The sequence below is a fragment of the Mandrillus leucophaeus genome, unplaced genomic scaffold (genome assembly GCF_000951045.1).
Source record: "Mandrillus leucophaeus isolate KB7577 unplaced genomic scaffold, Mleu.le_1.0 Scaffold123, whole genome shotgun sequence".
In the NCBI taxonomy this organism is placed as follows: Eukaryota; Metazoa; Chordata; class Mammalia; order Primates; family Cercopithecidae; genus Mandrillus; species Mandrillus leucophaeus.
This window is the reverse complement of record NW_012100654.1, coordinates 1799811-1815688: the sequence shown is the minus strand read 5'-3', so window position 1 is coordinate 1815688 and position 15878 is coordinate 1799811. Positions and strand designations below refer to the sequence as shown.

At 35.1% G+C, this 15878-nt stretch overlaps 1 protein-coding gene across 4 annotated transcripts in view; it reads right to left on the bottom strand.

The window, feature by feature from the left end:
- Positions 1-1786: 1786 nt before the first annotated feature.
- ZNF148 (zinc finger protein 148) overlaps positions 1787-15878 on the bottom strand; it is a 105006-nt gene continuing 90914 nt past the window's right edge. For 3 of the 4 annotated variants that reach the window (XM_011971530.1, XM_011971532.1, XM_011971533.1), the window contains 2 exons: positions 10352-10470; positions 2499-10086 (listed from right to left, as the gene is read on the bottom strand). In XM_011971530.1, coding sequence (XP_011826920.1) covers positions 8488-10086; positions 10352-10470 — 1718 coding nt within the window. In that variant the 3' untranslated portion in view covers positions 2499-8487. Of the gene's footprint in view, positions 10087-10351; positions 10471-15878 lie in introns of all 4 variants that reach the window. The other variant, XM_011971529.1, reaches the window with a different exon arrangement.

Sequence of the window (15878 nt, the reverse complement as noted above, 5' to 3'; positions counted from 1 at the left end):
GCCATTGCATTCCAGCCTGGGCCACAGAGCAAGACTCCATCCCCCTCCCCCCACAAAAAAACCGTAAAACAATCCACAAAAAAAGAAAACCCTATTTTTTACACACATATTACTAGACTCTGTGTATATTCTCCCCCTCTCCCCCACCCCCCAACAATGCACAAACTGCTCTCAGCCATCTTATGCAAATTACTCTGCATGCCTTTACTCCGCCTTGTCCTCTTTTAGCCATTTCGTGATCTAACAATCAGTCTTAACCCTCATACTGTCTTCACAGAAGTTGCGTTAGGGTGATGGTGCTGAAACTCCCATAGTTTTCCCATAGGGGAAACTACCATATCTGAAGTTTAAAAGGTAAGTTTCAGAGGCCAAAACACCTTGAAGGAAATGGCCAAGAGAGAGAATCATACATAGGGACAGCTGGAAGTTATTTAACATTAAGTACCATAAACATAATTGTAGTCTGGGAGGATTGAACAAGTAGCATATGGCTTCAAGGTGTTTAAAGTATTAATACCTTTCCATGAAGACTGTGCTAGAATGACGAATCAGCTTTGGTTTAGTTATTTCTCCACTTCCAGGAAACCATCTCTCACCACCCATTTCCAACCCCGCAGTGGGGTATAGGTGACCCTCTAGTGTATTTTCACTCTCACGTGTGTGAACCTCAGTCCTGTGTTAGGTCAGTTCCTTCAAAACAAAGTCTGTTTCTCATTTGCACAGTCCAGGCTTGAATCCTATCCCTAACTTTGTTATTTTAGGTAGAGTATAATTTTTGACGATGTTCCCTATTTCCACTTTTTTAGTTTGTATGTATCTTCTATCTTGTGGAATTTATTAAGATTATATTTTCTAATCCTATCCTAAAACAGGGAATAAATGTACTTACAAGTTGAGGGTAAGATTACTCAGCATAGCATTCAACACATCTTAACACTCATTGTTTGCTTGAATAATCTAAAGAACAATACCTAAACAATAGGTATTGTTTAGAACAATAATCTAAATAATCATCTAAAGAACAACCAACCTGCAATTGATAACACTATAAATACCTTTCACATGGTCAAATAAAGATGCTAATGGCCTCAACCATCTATTATACACATGGAGCACAATGCCTGTTACTAACCAGGTGATTGGTGCTGAATGAATGTAGGGTCAAAGAAGTCAGCCCCAGTAGGATTCAAAGCAATAGAAAACACAGTTCCTACCAAGGGCAAAGCATTTCTTTGGCTCCCTTCCCCACCTTGACACAACATCGTATTTTCAGAACCTTATTAAGAATGAGAAGCTAGGGAAAATTAAGGTTACAACTTTAAAAGTTCATCTGTATTAGTAGGTAAATATGGAAATGCTCAAATGTTCTCCAACAATTCAAGTCCATTTCTAAACCTGAGTTTCCCAGTCACTTGAAAATCACTTTAAGATGTCATTCTAATTTACAATATCACATTTCACATCCCAGCTCTTACACATACACATATGCAGCGGTGTGAGTGTCTGGGTAAAATGTTCCTTTTAATTACACTTGAAAATGACAAAAGAATGAAAATTATGAGACCCAAATTTTAGCTTTAGTTCACTTAAAACTTTTCACCTCCGTTTATTCTTTATGCATCATATGAATATAATTTATATCCTATCAGGTTCACTAGAGAAAACAGAACAACCAGCACTCTGAAAAAAAATTTTTAAATTCTATCCAAACATATAATCAGAAAAATCTTCATACTCACTTTGTGCATGATAAATTGTCAAGTAAGACTCAATGACAACACATTAATTCAAGTGACTTCAATTTTTTATTTTTTCTTATAATCTTTAGAAGACTGGAGAAGTATCATGTAGAGTATCTCCCCACCCCTCTCCCCACTATTCCTAATCATTCAAGAAAAACTGGGATCTAGGAAATGCATTAGTAGACTATCAGTGGTATTACTATGTACAATTGGTTAAAGCACCATGCTAATAAGGCCAGGGTCCTAGGACTGATCATTGCAAGGGCCAATTAGTTTAAATTTGTTCCATGGACCCAGACTGCACTCCTAACTGCAGACAACTTTCTTACAATGCATCCCGCTGGTCACAAGCTAGGGTACTGGCAAGGTGGTAGATGGATGAAAACAAATCTCCACTAATGAAAGAAAAAAGAAAAGAAATCCCACGTATGCTGATAGTGGGTTAACAGAATCTTATCTGTAAAGAAAAAAACACATATTTTCTTAGCCCTATGATAAACACATTTCAAGTCTAAAATATTCAATGACAGTAACATTTGACTCTTGCATTTTAGAACTGTCTAATAAATAACATTCCACACAAAGCTATAATAAAGGCCCTGATAATTGTTACCCAATTTGTGTAACTGTTAATTCCACACAGACATACTTTTCTCTTTACTGTTAAATCTATGCACCATGATTTTTGCATATTTACCATTCGTTATTTGGTTCAGAATATTGTGAAAAATTCAGCTCGAAAATTATCCATAAAACTGTATTCTGTATTTTTTTTTATTTTTCAAACAGCCAGTGTCCACATTTAAAATGCAGAATTTGCAAATATTAGTCTGATAATTCAATTTAAAGTAAAGCAAAACAACTTCCTTTAGTATCACAATACATAAAATGGTTTTATAAACTCCAAATGGCAAAGATAACTATATGACAATAGTGTTGAAAGCCGTGAAACTCATTAAACCTCTTATCAATAGGTCAGTTTAAAGAATATCTCTATGTTCCATGACTATGCATGAAACAAGCTTTCACTGTATCATAAAGGCTCAGCAATTCATTCATGGCATAATATAGGGTCAAGCAAGATTTTGTTTTTACAATGACAATTAAAATAGATTTAAAGAAACAAAAAATCCTCCCAATTGTTTAAAAACAATTCTATTTGGAGAGCAAAATATTTTAAAATATATCGACTTACCAAATTTCAATTGTCAGGATGCTGACTACTGATGCAAAAGTTTGTATTTAAAAATATCACAAATATCTTTTTATTTAACAGTGAAAATTTCAATGTGATAAGTTTCATTGCAAAGCAATTGTCACCTGAGTAGATTTTAAAATTTAGTCCTCCTATTTTTGGGGGGAGAGGGGAAGGAAAGACCCATTTTGTATCTGATCCCGAGTTTGCAGTTGAGTCCTTCACAACAATTTCTTAGGGAGTTGAAGAAACAACCTGATGCAACCTTCCCAAGACACACGATGCCCCCTTTCCCTCGGAAATTTGCTCTGGCATTTTAGGAACTCTCAGTATTCATCAAATATTTCCATTTCACTACCCACTCAAGCATAGCAACCCAATTCATTCAGTTCTATACAACAGTGTCTATATTATGTACATATTTAATTATCAATAGGAAATAGAAAATAAAAATTTACAGTGATTGAGAAAAGGTCAGAAAATGGGATAGGAATCGTAATACTGTATAATCAGAATATCCTATTATCTTACCAGTTTTAATGACAGGGTTTTTCCTTTATTAGTTGAAATACAAAGAAGGCATAGGGGATCCCAGGAAAATAACACTATATATCAGAAAATTCAACGTGCTCCACCATCAGGATTTCCATCACACATTTAATTTCTTCTGTACAATGTTTATAAACTTGTTTTTCTTTTCAAAACCATCAGATTTTCAGATTAAATTCAGCACTACACAGTATGCCCTTGAAGTAAAATGAGGTTACCTGCTTTATTTGGATACCAAGTTCCCTTCAGACAGCATTAAAATAAAGACAAGTAAGACTACACAGATAAAATCCAGTATAATTCAAATCCAACAATGAAAAATTTCCCCCATATTGTTGCAAAATTCTTTCTACTGAAATGCTTTGCTACAATAATAAAAAGCATACATTACATATAAAAGATACCAGTGTACTAAAAAGTGACAGAAGTGGACTAGCAAATCCTTCAAAGCACATTATATAAATGACTAGCATTTAAAAACATTTTTTTCCTATAAAATGTAGGTCATATACATTTATAAATTGGCGGTTTTATTTCTAAAGCAGTGATGTGTGTGTTCAAATAGCTGTTCTGTACAGTATAATATCTACTCACTTGAAACTATAATAGGTTTGTCTTTCTTTGTATTGAAGTTGAATAAATTCATCTGATCAGCTGAGAAATCAAGCTGGAAAAATAAGTATCTAAAAATCAATGTAGAAAGTTTAGAATTATTGAAATGTAGTTATGAAATATGAAGAGAACTATCTATTTCACAATGGAGCTGAAGTCACCTCAAAACTTACGGGCTTGAATCTAAAACAGAAACAAATATTAAAATCCAAAGCAAATCACAAAGTTAGGTAGCAGTACAGAAGCAGGAAAAAAAACCCACATCCCTTCCTTCAGTGTGATGGGCACTAAGTTTTGCGGTCTTCCTCCATCTTGCAGAAGAGTGGTAAGGCCATTCAATGCTTAGTGAAAGTGAGTACAGATGAAGTCAGATTTAGCCTGTCTCCCCTGCAACTTCAATTATGCTGTGTAAACAGTGTTACGTTCCAATAGGAGGAACAATGGAATTTGCTTATAAAAACTGATTAAAGATAATCATCATTAAATGAAATAAGGATAATTAATAACTCTGAAATGTTTTTAGAACTTTCCTGATGCTACTTGTAAAGTTAGCACTGCTATGTATTATTGCTTACATACAGTACAACATCATATGCCTTCTAACATAAAGCAGTACTGTGATTTGTTTGTACATATTTACAGATTCTTAAAAACAAGCTGTAAAAACATTACATACTTTCAGACAATACAAATTAGCACATTGGTACTCACTTCAAAACAAATGGAATGCATAACATTAATAAACATCATAAAGGAAGACTCACATAAAAGTCCTTGATTGTCAAGACACGTTTATATATAAACTCTAACTGTGCAGAATTAAAGATTCGATCATAGGTACATCCTTATTTGATGAACCATATTTACAGCATGGTATTGCATAAAAAAATAAAATAATGTTTACAGGGTTTTACTTTTTTATCCATTGGATTAAAGAAAGCAACAAACATAACAAGAAATGTTTGTCTGCTTCAGTTTGTTTCCTACCAAAGTTTAAGTGAAAAAAGGAAACACGGTTTTTATTTGCAGAATATAGCAAAACAACTGGAAAATTATTTCCCTGAAATAAAGCAATTTGAAACGGAAAAGGTTTTAAATTAAATTTCAGACTCAAAATATTTCTGATTATTATAGTGCTTCTTCAAGTAAATATACTGTGAAAAAAAATGAGTTCTAGTTTAAAATGTTCTAAGTCTAAGAAATGCAGTACTACAGTAATGCCTACTTTTTAAAGTTTCCCGGCCTTTTTTTTTTTTTTTTTTTTTTTTTTTTAAACAGCCCTTTAAAAACCCAAATTAATCAAATGAAAGAAGTGGCAAAAGATCTACCCTAGCTGGCACTCTGCAAGTGTCTCTCCTCTGTGGAAAGGAAATCCTGCCTTGACATAACTGCCGTCTGCCTCTTGATATAAAAATGACCTGACCGATGGCTGGCACCCTCAATCACAGCTGCGAAGATGGATTCCTACCTTATCAAGTACCATATTTGCATGTAGACCCAAAACATTTAAGAGCCACTTAAATACTCAAAACAAATGAAATCTGTGTGCAATACGGTTTTAAAAAACCCTTTAGAAGATGTTCAAGAGATATTACCTCATCTAACGTGATGTTTCCAATCTTCAAACGTGAGAGTAGGTCCCAAGAGGAAAAGCACACCTCACTCAGATTGATCAAAAGTTTAAGGGTGTACCAGCATGTTTTTATAGAACAACCTGCTCACTTTGAGAAATGAGAAACATGAATTGCAAAATACTATCTCGATATATCCTCCATGTTTCAATCTAAAGCAGCACACAAGGCTACTTATTTTCTCCATTAATGCCCAGATAGAAATTAAATAACCTTCTGAACCAAAGTGGGGAAACCCAAAACTGTTGAGATGTTTATCATATTATGATAGAACAAGGTAACTCTGGTAGGCATTTGGAATTTCACAGTAAGAGACTGATGACTATACGTAAATGGTAAGTCAGTAAGTTATGCTGGCTGAGTATCACTTATCTAAAAAATGCTTGTAACCTGGTAGAAAAGTCTGCCATTATGTAGATTTAAAGAAATGTGTGAAAACAGGAATGCAACACCTGAAAGTCTGCTTGCATAACTACCATTTTCAAAGGCCTTCCTTCCCAAGCTTACCCTAAGTGCTCAGCAAGAGTCACATTCTAAAAACTGTGCTGGTGATGTTAAAACAACTGAAAAAACCTCTACACTGTATCAAAATTACATCAAGTTCTCCATGGAACAAAATTTTTGATCAGGCTCCAAAACAACTCAAGAAATAAATGCCTACTCTCATCAAAAGTACTATGAGAAAAATACCAATGCCTATCTAGGGTGAGCACAGTTCCATTTTTAACATATCACCTGAATGAAGCCTTTTTGTAATTATGTAATGCACAACACACACAATCTTAAGAGTCAATAATGGCAGAACTTAAATATTTACTTCAAAGAAGTCTAAAATTCTTGAAAACTTTGGCAGCAAAGAAAGCTGTCAAATGGGAAAACTAGTATTTCAAGCAAAACTTAATAACCAAAGTATAGAGGAAACCACGTTAAATATAATTTATATTCCTTATCATAAAAACACCAATATATTCAAAATAAATGAAGGATGTTAAGGGTGGATAGTTATTTCTTCCCTTTCTTTATGAGAACAGTCTTCGGATAACATTAAATAAAAGCAAAAATAATTTAAATGGATAACATATTCTATATTGAAACAAAGACTGCAGATCTACAGGGCCAGTATAAGAGTCAAAATGGAAATTAAGAATAGTTCCATTTTCCAAGGGTATTAATTTTAGATTTTCACTGGTGCTAAATCAGTATGTGCATTGTGACGAAGATGGCAGAAATTCAAAATGTAAAAATGAAAAAGTTGGAACAGTCAATAACTAATATAACTTCCAAAAATCAAAATTGCCCAACGCATAACTCAAACCATCATTCTTCAGAAAAGTGTGTGTGTGTATATATATATAAAAGCACTATTTATTGTACCATGCTGTATTATTTTAAGACAGAGTATTAAAAAAAAACATTCATGGTATAGGATAAAGTCTGTAGTTTATTTAGATTTTGAAATGCAACAAAAATTTTCCGATCACTCATCTAGCTGAAAAAGAAATGGTAGTTACTGGAATTAGTAAACACTTTTGGTTTGTAAAGTTGTAATGAGCAGTGTTCATTAAAAAGTAACTCAAGATAAAATAAGCAATTAAAATGCCCATTTCTTTAGTTTCTCTGGATGCTGTTTAATTATCCAATCTATCAAGAGTCTAGAAAGAAAAAGATTAAACCAGGTTTTACAGTTCCAAAGATATCCCAATTTCCTTTTATTGCCAAAAGTTAAAATTGTCAATTATGAGATGATTATGACACAACCATATCAAACCTAAAAATCTAATTTTTTTTTTTACTTTGAGAAATCAAAAATACCAAATAGATTCTAAGTGCTCTATGTTAACTGAAGTGTATATGTAAAGTAAAATACAATTAAGCTTTAAAACGTGGAATATACATTTTGTGTAAGCATTATGTTCTTGGGAATGTAATCTACAGAAATTTTTTTACTAAAACTTCAAAACCTTGATACCTGCACATGAAAAATCATAAAAAATATCTAGGTACAACTGTACAAAGAAACTGACACCAATATGCATACTTCCATAGAGAAGTGACTGCTTCAACAGTTGTGTGTTTTGGTAAAAGTTTTGAAAGTATGCATATTTTTAAAGTAATTAGGCTTTTAAATAGTGGAGTCTTAGACTATCAGATTTTTATTACTTTTTTTCTTCAAAAAAACACATGTCAATATAATGCAAAATGAAAATCAAGGGTATATGGCATATCATTCTTTTTAAAAGGTGGTTTCTTGGTTTTTTTCCCCCTATAGGACACACTAATTTATTTAAGCCATAATCTCTTGACATTAAACTTTTTAAGTTCACTCTGTCTGTAAAGTATACTCAGATTCCCTGCTGAAGTGCAATGACTATGCTGAAAAACTTAGAAACAGTATGAGTAAATTTCACACAATTACTAATCTCCTAAGAATGTACAATGTTATCAGTTAGGAAACAATTGTGCGAAAGTCTTTTTTTTTTTCCTTTTTAACTTGGTGTGGGTGGAATAGCAAGTTTCTGATCTAAAACAAGTAATGCATTGCTTCTATAAAGGTGACAACATGTAAGGCAGTTCAAAGAATGCTGACTAACCAAACGAAATGCAGTTATTGGATTATCTTGCTATTCATATCAGCTTAACTTGTTATTACGCATTGCTCTTAAATCTGTACAGCACTCCATTTACACAGAGTAACCCCACTCTTGATTAATCTGTTCTAAAGTGCCAGTATTATTTACACTTTTTTTTTTTTTTTTTTTTAGCCAAAAGTCTGGCCAGTTGTGGCATCAGGTGAAGATGTCATCCCAGCTCTATTATCATTTACATTCACCAAGGGAAATTCTGAAAATTCAGCACTTGTCCCTGGTCCCCGAAGGTTCACCTGTCCATTGGCAGTGCTAAATTGAGTAGCTATTCCAGCTCTTGATCCATGATACGGAGCACGGAAGGGCTGTTCAAAGGAGCTCATTTGGTAAGCTTGGTGGACAGGCTGGGCCTCAGCTTTCTTCTGAGAAGTCACTTGATCCAAAAAGTCCTGTGTTGATGTGGCAGAAGCATGGTTTGTCTCATCACCTGAAAAGGGAAATGAGTGCTGTGAATCACCAACTATTAGTCCAAAATGGGACTTATCTGGAGTTGTTCTTAGTGGAGAATTCATTCCTGATCGAAAGCTATTGATGGGCATGGTGGCATAGACCTGCTTGTCTATGGAAGAGAATGCTGGCTGATTTGGGAGGGTCTGGTTATCAGTCACAAAGTTAAGGCTCGGGCTATTCAAATAGGCATCATTTTGGCTAGTTCTGTCCAAAGCCTGCTGCAGAAACTTCGAGTATTCCTGCAACATGTTGGCTTTATCTGATGAGGATGCTTGGGAGCTTGATCCAACATTCTCTGATGGGGTGACCTCTGGTACTTCTGAAGAATTTATTGATATGCTAGAAGTCACTTCAGTATCTGCAACACTGAAGGATATCTCATGCTGTCCATTAGCTTTGTGGGAATAATGATCCAACAGAGTCTGCAGTACCTCATCTGGAATAACATTTTTGTCATGATTACTCTTAATCTCCACATTCAGTGCCTGTGACTCTAATATGGATGCCGTGGTACTTTCATCAATGACACTTGCCACAGCTGCTTGTGTTACAGAAGGCTGAGAAGCTATGGTACCCACATTCAGCGCATATTCCCTGCTGTTGTTACTTGCTGCTTGAAGATACCGCTTCTTCTTCAAAAACTGCATGGCATCATCATAATTAGTACTACTATGCACAGGTTTACTGGGCCCCTCCTGCAAATTATCAACCTGATCAATGTCAGCATTGCCTTCTGAGTCCAGTAAAGCCTGTTTATCCACAAGTTCAAAAGCATACTTTGAAACTTTGCTCTCTTCATATGTGGATAAAGGTGAAATTGTTTGATTTTGCTCCAGTGGCTGTTTCAGACTTCTCTTACTATTAATTTTTTTGAGAACTAACTTAGGTGGGTGTATTTCTCCTGACGCATCTTCTAAATGAGAGCCCCCAACTGAAGAATGTGGCATTTCAACAGCATATTCTGCAACCATATATTCATCTTTTACTTTAGTACTTGAAGAATAAAGAGGCAAATAATCATTTTTGTCTTTTTTCAGGTCAGATTTGTCCAAAGCACTCTCTTTGTCCATTCCAGATGATTTTTTCTCCGTTTTCTGCCTTTTCTTTTTTGGCAGTGAGTTGTCTTTTGGTGACGTAGAAAAGCCAGAATCTTCCTCAGATGTCAGAAGGCCACCTTTGATGGCACATCTATTTAGTTTTTTGTCATGATTTTCATGGCACATACGTTTATGTTTCAATACACGATCTGTTCTGGAAAAATACTGTTGAATTCGGAGGATGGTAGTGGGTTGTGTTTTTGGTCAACCAAGAAAAGAAAAAGTGAAACAAAACAATTAATATAAAGATATATTAATGCAATAACATACATAATTCCAAACAAATTCACTGAGCCAATTTTCTATTATAAATCTAATCCGTAAGTTAGAAGGCCCCTCAAATAGTTCTAAGTAGTCATATTTTCTAATCTAATTTATAATTATTGTATAATTTAATTACAATAGAAGAATTTCAAGCCGTCTCTCTTACCTGTAAACAGTATTCACACTGGTAAGGTTTTTCTCCACTATGAGTTCTCTTATGCCTTTCCATATGATATTTTTGTATAAATCTCATACCACATTCATCACAGCGAAATGGTTTTTCACCTAGCACATAATATAGAAAGTTTAAAACAAAACAAATATTGTAAAATAATGAATTGCATTGCCATAAGAATCTCTAAAATAAATAGCTTTTGAAAGTTATAACTTCCAATTTCATTTGTCAAATATATTTTGCTTTATAAAAATGAAAAGGATTAGCATATGCTATTGGAAAGAAAAGGATGAATACAGGCACAGTCCATTTTCCTGTCTTTTTGTTATATGCGTATGTAATATACTCTTTCCAAGGAGAACAGCAGTGCCAGGAATTTATAGCAATATGAACAGACTAGCTGATGTTTCTAATCTTTTTTTCAATCATATAAAATATTGTGTAACAGTAAAAAACAAAAAGTTACCCATGCACAGTACAACACAATTCCCGGGGACAGCTTTTTAACTCAATTTCTTTTTTAAAACGTTTGTGGTTAAATAAAATCTGAATCCTGAAAACATCCTTAAAAATCGAATTTAATAAAATATAAAAAGAACTTAGAGTCTTAAATTTGTTTATACTTATTCTTTTCCTCAACTCAAGCCAGCACTTCCTATGTCATTTAGGGAATGAATTAAACAGAGTATTGTTAATTGGACATATAACACAACACACAACCCCCACCCCCATTTTTTAAAATTCCCTAATGACTCCTAGAATCTTCTGATCCATAGTCAGGCATGTTATCCATTGTGCCACTGGCCCCAGCAATGATTTCTAAGCCGTTAAGAACCACTACTACAAAGCTCTAGAATAGTTTTTACTGATAAAACCACAGTCTAAGTAAACAGAAGGGTGCGACAAGAAGTTACTTTGAATAACGCTTGTTGAGGAAACTACTGTTTCTACCTTTCAAACATTTAACAAAATTTTTACCAAAGACTACTAGTCTACCCATAGCCCTTGTTGTAGGAGGTTAAAAATATAACACATACTACTTGTCTTCAAAGTTTACAACATAATTGGGAAAACACGATACACACATTTTAAAAAGACAACTAACACTATGTCTATTCTGATTTACTTTTACATCTTTATATTTCACTCTTTCTCTTTGTAACCCTTTCAGACAAACCAAAATACCTACCATCTTGTGCTTTCCTACTTTTGCCCTGATTCATGCTGCTCCTTCGATCAGGAATGCCCACCTTTGGGTGTTCAAATACTATATTCCCTTAGAGACCCAACTCATCTCCTTTGGGATACTCTGTCCTACTCTCCCACGTGAAAGGTATCTTTCAGTTTCCATAGAACTCTATCTGTACCTCTCCTACAGCACTCATTACTTTCAACTCAATAAGCATTGAGTTAAACTTTTTTTAAATTTCAAATTACTGAGTTGACATAATTATAATTATTTAATTATTTTGTATATCTCTATTCTTCTACTAGATTGTATTTCTTTAGCTCAGAATCCAGGTCTAAAGTATATTTATGTAGTTCAAAGTACCTTATGCAATTAAAAAAATTTTTTTTCTTGTACAGATGGTGTCTCACTATGTTGCCCAAGGCCTGTCTCGAACTCCAGGCTCAAGCAATCCTCCTGCCTTGCCCTCCCAGAGTGTCGGGGTTACAGGCATGAGCCACTGTGCCTTGCCCCTTGTGATATTTTTTAAGTGCCAATGGTGACCATTACAGTGGATTATTAAAGGGAAAAGGTTACTATGAGCTAGTATGATTTGGAATGGTTTCTTGGAAGTGTTGAAATTTAAGCTGAGTAGCAGAGAGATTAAAGCCAAGGGGGAAAAAAATGTTGGCGGGGGTGGGGGGAAGGAAATAACAGTACTCTAAGTGTTTAGATACTATAAAATGTGCAGGAGAAATGGTGTCTAAGAAGAGAATTTAATTGGCAACAAGTAAGTTGTTTAAAACTTTCAGGAATGTAACTTCAGTAATTACTGTAGAGCTACCAAATTTTAGAGCTAAAGGGTTTCCAGTGGCTTTCGAACTCTGCTCTTTCAAGTTCCAGAGGCCCACATGGACCGCTGCTGATGTGGCAAAAGGCTCAAAGTTTGTCACCCAAAATCAGTATAGAATAGCTCACTTTTATACAATGGGGCTCCAAGTAAGGGTTCCAAAGATTCAGAGACTAGAAAGATAGCTTACGACAACAAATCCAGACCAATTCACTCATTTTATAGAAAGGAAATACTGAAGGCCGAAAAGTTAAGGCACGTGGTCAAGGGGTTAATGAATGCATTAACTACTGAAGCAATGGAAGTTGGGAGAGAAAGTCACTTATAAAGGAAGTTTGGAAGTGAAAGAAATGAAAAGATGCAGATGGGAAATAATAGTTAAGAGGCAATCCATTCCAGAAAAAGCACTGTTTGACAGGGAGACTGCACTGACTGAAGGCAGAGGAGCCAGTGAAGAAGAGAAATTGATTATCAATACTGAATACTGTTGAAATGGTGCACAATCAAAAGAACAAAATCCAGAGGAACCAAGATGCGAAGGGAAGGAGATTACAGGTAATGTTGTTGGACAGGGGAAGAAAGAGTATGTGCAAATTTTGAAATAGAGCTTGTAAAGCTGGGTGCAGTGGCTCATGCCTATAATCCCAGCACTTTGGGAGGCTGTGGAGGATGGACTGCTTGAGCTCAGGAGTTCAAGACCAGCTTGGGCAACTTGGGGAAACCTGTTTCTACTAAAAATACAAAAATTTAGCCATGTGTGGTGGTGTGTGCCTGTGGTTCCAGCTACTCGGGAGGCTGAGGTGGAAGGATCGTTTGAGCCTGGGAGGTGAAGGTTGTAGAGAGCCAAGATCGTGCCACTGTACTCCAACCTGGGTAACAGAGTGAGACCCCATCTCAAAGAAAGTTAAACTAAATTTAAAAAAGAATATAGATGATAGAGCTCATTAACATCAGAAGTTAGTTATTTATCAAAAGTGAAAAAGAATGAACGAGAAAAATTAGTAAGTTGATTACAAGTCAATTCATTCTGTATATTTGTGGACTGGAAGACTTACTACTGTTAAGATGGCAAAATTCCTCAAACTGATCTACAAATTTAAAGCAGAAATTGACAACCTAATCTTAAAATTCACATCTAAAAGAGCCAAAACTATCTTGAAAAAGAACCAAGCAGGAGGACTCTTACTTCCAGATTTCAAAATTTACTACAAAGCCACAATAACCAAGACTATATGATAACAGCTTAAGGACAAGACATACATTTCAAGGAATAAAATTCACAGTCCAAAAGTAAATCCTTACATTTATGGTCAACAGATTTTCTAAAAAGGTGCCAAGGTAATGGGGAAAGAATAGTCTTTTCAACAGATTTGATACCCACATACAAAAAAAATGAAGTTAGACACCCTCCCACTAACTCCCGCACCTCTCACATCATAAACAAAAGTTAACTGAAAATGGATCAGAGGCCTAAACGTGAGACCTAAAACTATAAAAATGTTAGAAGATAATACAGGACCTTAGTTAGGCAGTGGTTTCCTAGATAGAACCAAAAGCACAAGCAACCAAACAAAAAATAAATAAATTGGACTTAATCAAAATTTAAAACTTTCATGCTTCAAAGGACACTATCAAAAAAATGAAAAGACAGGCCAGACACTGTGGCTCACGCCTGTAATCCCAACACTTTGGGAGGCAGAGGCGGGTGGACCACTTGAGATCAGGAGTTCAAGACTGGTCTGGCCAACATGGTGAAACCCGTCTCTACTAAAAATACAAAAATTAGCCATGTGTGGTGGCACACTCCTGCAATCCCAGCTACTCGGGAGGCTGAGGCAGGAGAATCGCTTGAATCTGGGAAGCAGAGATTGCAGTGAGCCAAGATCACACCGCTATACTCCAGCCTGGGTGACAGAAAAAGACCCTGTCTAAAGGGAAAAAAAGAAAAGCCCACACAAATGAAATGACATTTAGGAAATATGTCTGCTGTTGGGACTGAGGAAGAGTTTGGCACTTCCTCAAAAAGTTTAACACAATTATCACATGACCCAGCAATTCCATTCCTAGGTACATATCTAAAAGAATTGAAAACATGGATTCCAACAGATGCTTGTATGCCAACACTGATCACAGAATTATTCAAAATAGACAAAAGGTAGAAGTAACCCATGTCCATCAACAGATGAATGGATAGAAATATGTGACACATACAAAGAATGAAGTATTATTCACCTAGAAAAATGAAATTATGATACATATTACAACATGAGTGAATCTTGAAAACATTATGCTAAATGTAAGATGCCAGATACAAAAAGGCAAACATGGAATGATTCTGCTTATATGAGGTATCTAGAACAGGAAAATTCAGAGTGATACAAAGTAGAATACTGATTATCAGGACTGAAGAAGAGGGGAAAAAAGAGTTATTGCTTGATGGGTACAGAGTTTCTATTTGGTTACACAACATTACACATGTACTTAATGTCACTGAATTGTACACTTAGGATAAACTTCATGGTATGGTTGTAAAAAAGTGTAGACATAATTCACAGAATGGAATAAAAAATATTTACAAATCATGTATCAGATAAGGAACATGTATCCAGAATATAAAGAGAACTCTTACAACTCAACGGGAAATAGACAACTAATTTAAAAATAGGCAATGGATCTGAATGGGCATTTCTCCAAAGAAGATAAACAAATGGCCAATCAGCACATGAAACGATGCTCACCATCATGATCATTAGGGAAATATAATAATTAAAAAGACAATAACAAAAGCATGGATGTAGAGAATTGAAACCCTCATACATGGCTGGTAGAACTGTAAAATGGTATTAAGTGCTTTGGAAAACAGTTTTGCAGACCATGAAAATGTTAAACATGACCCAGCAATTTCACCCCTAAGCACATACCCAAGAGAACTAAAAATGTAAGTTCACACAAAAACTCATGCACAAGTATTCATAGCAGCATTATTCACAAGGGCCAAAAGAGGAAACAGCCCAAATGTCCCTCAACCAATAAATGAATGAAAATGTGACATATCCAACTATAAAATTGGAATGGAATATTACTCAACTATAAAAAGAAATAAAGTACAAGCTACACACATGCCCCAAACAGGCAAATCCACAGTGACAGAAAGTGATTAATGGTGACCCAGGGCTGGAAGGGAGTGGAGAATGGGGAGTGACTACTAACAGGTATTGGTTTTCCTTTGGGGGGTGACGAAAACATTCTAAAAACCAGATAGTGGTGATAGTTGTACAACTCTGTGAACATACTAAAAACTATTAAATTATACATTTGAAATGGGTGGATTTTCTGATACTGTGAATTATATTTCAATAAAGTTATTTTAAAATATGCATGGTAATACAATTGATACTATGTAAAGTGAGAAGTTATTTTTTTCACTCAAGGAGCTCAAGATTAATTAAAAATAAATTAACTGGAGAAAGCCGGGTGCAGCGCCTCACGTCCGTAATCTC